This window comes from Triticum dicoccoides, chromosome 6A (assembly GCF_002162155.2).
Source record: "Triticum dicoccoides isolate Atlit2015 ecotype Zavitan chromosome 6A, WEW_v2.0, whole genome shotgun sequence".
Lineage (NCBI taxonomy): Eukaryota > Viridiplantae > Streptophyta > Magnoliopsida > Poales > Poaceae > Triticum > Triticum dicoccoides.
In genome coordinates this window covers 554,304,342-554,311,384 of record NC_041390.1, presented here as the reverse complement: position 1 = coordinate 554,311,384, position 7,043 = coordinate 554,304,342, and the positions used below count along the sequence as shown (strand labels likewise).

The 7,043-nt window shown below is 42.8% G+C and overlaps 1 protein-coding gene across 1 annotated transcript; it reads left to right on the top strand.

Moving 5' to 3' along the window:
* Positions 1-1,901: 1,901 nt before the first annotated feature.
* On the top strand, positions 1,902-6,645 carry LOC119319653 (MLO-like protein 1). The gene is made up of 13 exons (XM_037594099.1): positions 1,902-2,030; positions 2,147-2,416; positions 4,204-4,320; positions 4,401-4,452; positions 4,563-4,654; positions 4,738-4,812; positions 4,906-4,988; positions 5,108-5,157; positions 5,297-5,337; positions 5,565-5,774; positions 5,952-6,019; positions 6,095-6,155; positions 6,451-6,645. The coding sequence occupies exons 1-13, from the start codon at positions 1,902-1,904 to the stop codon at positions 6,643-6,645; spliced, it is 1,443 nt and encodes a 480-aa protein (XP_037449996.1).
* The last annotated feature ends 398 nt before the right edge of the window (positions 6,646-7,043 follow it).

Genomic DNA, 7,043 nt, shown 5'->3' with positions numbered 1-7,043 from the left:
GGAAAACGGCCGGGGCAGCCAAGGGTCGCGCCAGGTGCGGATCATCATGCCATTACCGACCCGCCAGATGACGCCTTTCTTGACCAACGCAAGGCCATGTAGAATACCTTTCCATACCTCAGAACCAGAGCCCGGGAACACCGTATCCAAAAGCTGACCAGAAGGATAGTATTTTGCCTTCATCAACCGCGCACATAGGCTATCTGGTCTATCCAGGAGCCTCTAGGCTTGCTTAGCTAGTAGCGCTTGGTTAAACGCCCTCATATCCCTAAACCCCATGCCCCCCATGGGTTTAGGCAGACGCAGCCTATCCTAGCTCATCCATGCCATCTTCTTCTTGCCGTTCTCTACCCCCCACCAATACTGACGTATCATCCTTGTAAGATCATCACAAACAGAAGCCGGGAGTTTGAAGACACTCATTACATATGCTGGTATGGCCCGTGCCACTGACTTAATAAGAATCTCCTTGTTCCCCGACGACATGTACTGTTCACTCCAATCCACAAGCACTTTCCTCAAACGCTCTTGGAGAGTCTCAAATTTCCCTTTATGCATCCTCCCCTCCGGAACCGGCAAGCCCAAGTACTTGGGTTCGAACGCTTCTAGGGTGATATCCAGCGTGTGTTTAACCTCTTGAATAACATCCGGACGACACTGGCTTGAGAAAAGAATGGAACACTTCGACGGGTTTATGAGTTGTCCAGTCGCCGTCGCAAATGTGTTCAAGACCCCTTTCAGATACATCTCATTTTTGCGACAAGTAATTTGGAACGGAGGGCGTAATTCCATTTGGGTACGGTACTCGGCATCCATGATGATCTACCCTTGGATATCGCATGTCCACCAGCTTGTACTATATCACCGAAATATATACTTTCTCTCTACATATAAGTCTTCTTTTAAAGATTTTAGTATGGGTTATATACAAATGTATAGATGTTGTTTAGAGTGTAGATTCACTCATTTTACTTCGTATTTAGAAAAAAAAAGTATTACTATGGTCATGCATGGTGATATATACTCGGAATATATACTGTATCACCGAAATGGCGAGCCGGTCCTCTCAAGTTGTCGATAGTTACAGCCACGTGAATTAACTCAGCCCCATGAGCTTAAGGACACGGGCGATACGGCCGATGCGACGGGTGCTTGGATCTTGCTCTTGGCTACCACCGCGTGACCCTTTCACGGACCACAAGGACATGATCGCATTTTTTTTTGCCTGTGCGCACCTCTTTCTGGAACCTTCTAGAATCCATGCCGCCGCTGCGTCAAGGCCCGTCTCACCCTCGGAAGAACAAAATAATGTACGGTAATGCTAACCGGCGAACGTTCGCTGGGAAGGAACCCCCAGCGAACGGCCTGGCAGGTCGCAGCCGTTTGGTCGAGATCAAACAGTGGCATTGGGCTTGAAAATAAAACCCGCTGATCAAGGACAACCGGTAATGGATTGGATCAAGCATGACCGTGTGAGAAGGCAAGGACCAAGGAACGCCGTGTCGGAACGTGGAGAAGGAAGGACAGGACGCGCTACGGCAGTGCCGGCCCCCGGCCGGAGACAGGAGTACATCGCTGACGAAGGCGAAATCTCTACGACATTCTGGCAACAGACAAAATCCCATAGGTAAAGCTTGGGGGCATAGCGTACATCGACAATGTGGCAGAGACCATGGGCTGCGTGCTGCAAAGTGTTTGGAAAATGGGGAGCGCACATTGTAATCATCGTTGCCATTTTCTTCATCTTGTTTTCTTGAGCCGTGTTTTGGAGTGGACTTCCCCTATGCTGGTGCTCATCGAGGACCATTATAAGTCGATCGAGAACTTCTCCTTTGCTTGCTTGTTCATGTCGTTGAGGAATACGAACAGTAACAAGGGTTAGCAGTGACCCTTGGGGCGCCATGGCCGGCGGGGAAGAAGGGAAACCCAAGCCGCTCGAGTTGACGCCGACATGGATCGTCGCGTCCATCTGCTCCGCCATCGTCATCATCTCCCTCGTCTTCGAGCGCTTGCTCGACCGCCTAGGCAAGGTATACATACGTACATACCCCATATTCCATCCCATCGACGAAGCTTCTACGTACGTACGTCTTCTTTCTGAACTGTTTCTCTGTTAACTGCTGCGTTTGGGCGCTTACGTTTGCAGAGGATGATGAGGAGCAGCAAGAAGCCGCTGTACGAGGTCCTCCTCAGGGTGAAGGAGGAGCTGATGGTGCTGGGATTCATATCGCTGCTGCTCCCCGTGTTCCAGGGAGCCATGGGGAGGCTGTGCGTGCGACGGAGCGTCATGAGCCACATGCTGCCCTGCAAGCCGCCTGCGCCGGACGGCGTCGCCGAGACCGCGCACTTCGTTCTGAGCGGGGCCAGGCGGCTTCTGGCCGCTGGAGCCGCCTCCGACGATCACTGCCTAAAAAAGGTAAACATCGAACGTTCATATGAGCCATATCAGCCGTATGAATCACGAGACATAATTTTTTCAGGATATAAGGGTAATTTTTTTATTGATTCATAATGCAGCATGAGAGATACAATCATAATAAGTACACATCCGATCTTTGCATAACTAGAGTGCACAACCGACACCAGCACACACACATGCAAAAGATCACGCCGACAAAGAGCAACATCATACAAGACTGAAGCTATGCTTAGATGGACAAAAAGAAAAAACAGTCAAACAAGCGATTGACGATATGCAACAACGACCATCGACGCCAACCAGCTCTCGACAACACAAGGACCACGATCAAGATTCTTTGGAAGCAATGCCTTCCCGAAAGGAACGACACACTAGTGCCGCCGTTGTCAAATCTAACAATCGAATATCAGATCATAGGTTTTCACCCGAAAGATCAAGTCTAGGTAAACTCTAAGCAATGCATTCAACAAGCTAACAATCTAAAGACGCCGTAATTGCCAGGTATAACCAACTAGGGTTAGACCTATGGTTTTCACCTGGTGCAAGCAGAGGGATAGGAGGCCATGGGGTGATGAGAGGGTGGTGAGTCCAGCGCCGCGAGGTTGGGGTGGTAGTCGGGGCCGCGCAGGGGAAGAGAACACCATACAACACAAGCTGCTCGCATTGTCGCCATGCCACTGCATGCATCACCAGCATGCAAGATCTTCCACCGAATCCCGCAATCCCGCCCCCACGAGCCCGATCTACACCATAGTAGGCCAGCATGAGCAAGTGCACCACATGTCAGAGGCCCGTGCCACCTGCTAGAAAGGAGCTTGCGTGGACGCGGCCGGAGGCCGAACATCACCTAGGCCACACCTCAGAGCAGCCACGCCCACCACCACGGACCAGCCGAAGGCGCACCCCACTGCCATCATCCCCGGAGCCTGATGGGCTTCGCCAGCCGGTTCCTCTAGCAGCGATGAGATGAGAAAGGGGAGTTGGGGAGAAGTTGTGGCGCTACGGTAACCCCCCAAGTCGCAAGGAGGGCGACGCGGGTGTCAGTTTGAGTGACTTCCAAGACTGCCGGCTATACTATTAACCTTGCTCTTACGAGTGCCCATACGCTTCGACTTCTCTCGCTAGCTGCCTGGTTGCTAGTCAGCGGAAACAATTTTAAATTCAGTCTAGTTTTTATTTCTAAGGTAGGAATTTGGTCTAGTTGATTAAACAAGTCTGTGTTTTTCTTTGTAATAACGGTGCATGCAAGAGCACAATTACAGGAGCGAACGAGCTGATTAAAAGATACCAATGGACTTGCAGTAGATCTTGCTATCTTAGGCTTATATCAGATTTGTTAATTTTAGCTTTGGACGTTGGAGTGAATTGTTGGAAAATGCTACATATACGTATTACTAGATGGTAAAAAGAAACTCCACATTTTTTGGTGTGATGTGGTACCCATGACGCACTACTGGTACTGGATCCGCCCATGCATGATATTCTACACCAGTGAGCTTAAAATGGCACTACCGTGGGAGTCTGGTTCACCAACATGTAACCACAACTCTAAACAAAGCATGGTATATATGAGAATAGTTGAATGTTGATAATGGCTTAGAAATATCCACTGCAAAAAGGCTTAGAAATATCACAAAGACTTCAGAAAATTTCAGGAAATTTACCAACTACACAACAGTCAACTTCTGCATTTATCCTAGGTATCTGGTATTTGATGGTTTTTCCATCTTTGACAGATTGGCCCTTATACATATATAATGATTGATTTGTTATTCCGCATGTAGGGCAAAGTTCCGGTACTCTCTGTTGAAGCTATTCATCAGTTGCACATATTTATCTTCATCTTGGCAGTCACTCATTTTGTTCTCAGTGCTTCTACCATTATTCTAGGAATTATGCAGGTACTAAACCTCAAACTATATGTGTATTAACAAGTAATCTATCATGTTCTTCCTATTGATTTTTATCAATTATCATCTAGACGAGAAATTGGCATCACTGGGAGAGCAAGATTCATGCAAATGGTGATAATGGTATGATGCTGATAGTTTTAGAATTTGAATAATGATAATTTCAGAATTGTTTTTCTTAACATAAAGTTGTGTCCACTATTTTCTTATGAAATTTAGGATTCGTTATGCAGCTCCTGAAATGATCAAGCATGTTCAAGAGTTCAAGTTTATTCAAGACTATTTTAAAGGTCACCGAAAACGGTGGAGGATATTTGGTTGGATGGTATATTTGTAGTATCAAAATATTATTAATATTTCATTTGTTCTTGATTATAGTTGGATTATAAACTAATTCACCATTTTTAGTGTTCATTCTTCAAACAATTCTATGGATCAGTCACTGAGGAAGACTACACAACAATGCGACTTGGTTTCGTCATGGTAACTAGGCATATATTATCATCAATGAACGTCACATACATGTTTCCATATCATTGGAACTAATTAACATTTTATTTGTTTTTCTTCTCACAGAAACACTGTAACCCAACATTCAATTTTTACAATTACATGATCAGAGCGTTGGAGGTTGATTTCAAGAAGGTTGTTGGTATTAGGTAAATTATCAATGCTATTATTACGAAATGAATGTCATGTTTTTTTTCTAAAGCATGGATTTTGATAATTTTATTTTTTGATTTAGATAATAACTACTTTGCATGTTGTTTTTATGTAGCTGGTACCTCTGGGCATTGCTCATGGTATTCTTGTTGTTGAATGTTCAAGGTTCGTATCACCAATGGTTGCAAGTTATGGCCCATTCACAACCATTGTTTACCGAATTTTCATATTTTTTGATTGTATTCGCTACATAATATTACATTACTCATGCGTTAATAACACTATTCTTTTGTCATAAATTTAGGTTTGTATGTCTACATTTGGATATCGTTGGTTCCATTCATTGTAAGTAAACATGAGACATAATGCAAATAGAAGAATGAGCATACATGAGATACACATATTTTCGATACATACTATTGCCAAGCCTTTTTTTGTGAAATTCATAATTATATATAATGAAGCAGGACTTCTTCAAAGTACGCCAACCTTTACAGTGAACACAATTGTTGTCTATAACAAGGATCATGCGTAAAGGAATAACTATAACATCGGTTGATTTTTTTTGGTAGATGCTACTTTTGGTTGGAAGCAAGATGGAGCACATCATTACGGAATTGGCTTACGAGGTTGCACAAAAGCATACGGCGATTCAAGGAGATTTAGTAGTGGCTCCTTCAGATGATTTCTTTTGGTTCCATCGGCCAAAATTGGTCCTTTTGTTGATCCACATCGTCCTATTCCAAAACGCATTTGAGATTGCACTATTCTTTTGGCTCTTGGTAAGAATTATATGCTAACTAGGCACCAAATCAAACTGACTTCTAGTTTTGAAGACAATAATAATATGATGAAATTGCATAGACTATAAGTTTTCGATCGAGGTTGTTATCTTCAAAGTTAGTCCAATTCTCGTATATGTATATGTAGAACTAACTATTACATTGCCAACCATGCAGGTGACATATGGATTTAAATCATGCATCATGGGAAATCGAGCATACGCTATAGCTCGAGTTGTCATAAGGTATCATAGGAGTAACTAGTAAATCACAACATCTTGACATTTTAAGAAACTCATTATCTGTTTCCTTTCTTTCAGTGTCATTAGCCAACTCGTTTGTTGTTACATCACCCTACCGCTTTATGCCATCGTCTCTCATGTGAGTTTATTTTCTAAACTAAGTGGATTGCCTCTTACCTTCTTTGATTATTTAGTGATTGCTCAACTCGGTTTGGTCTATGAGTAACTAATTCTTGTCTAACAAAAAAATTATTTACTAGTACAATATTCTATATAGAAATTGGTACATATAGGTGATAATATAACTTATTGTTTATCTGAATAGTTTGTTTGTCCTGAATTGATGCCACCATGTAGGCATTTACTAGCATAATTTAACTAACTGCCCTCAATCTCTATGTTTACATTCTAATTCAATTTTCATAATGTTGAAGATGGGGAGTTCTTTCAGAAGAGTTATGTTTGACGAAAATGTGACTGAAGGCCTTGTCAACTGGGCTGAAAAAGTTAGGAGACGCACAAGAATCCCAAGTAAAACACCTGTAGACGTAGGCAAATCACAAGTTGACGAGTCAAGTGGTGTTGCAGTTCAAATAACAAATGCACATGCAGACTCATTGGTGCAGTAAAGGACTGCTAGGCTAATTGCATATTTTGTATATGTCCATTCATGCAATACTACAATTTCTTTTATTTGTACAATGGAAATCAACAATTACATGACACATATGTTTGGATAATTGTGGTTCTTGATGTGTTTTGCACATTCACCTCTAACTTACTATAGATTAAAAATTACTTAATATATGGATCTACACATGTGAAAATGATAAGTTTTTAAAGATAAAAACATTTTAGTCTAGTCATAAATAATATTAGGGACCAATTGTGGATATTCCTATCACAAATTTCTACTTCTAGGTTTAATGTTGGCAGTTTTGAGAGCAAGACAACAAGGACTATACATCCCAAAGAACTTAGCAAGCAAGTTAACAAGAGTACCAAGAGCGAAGAATAACAACTAGCA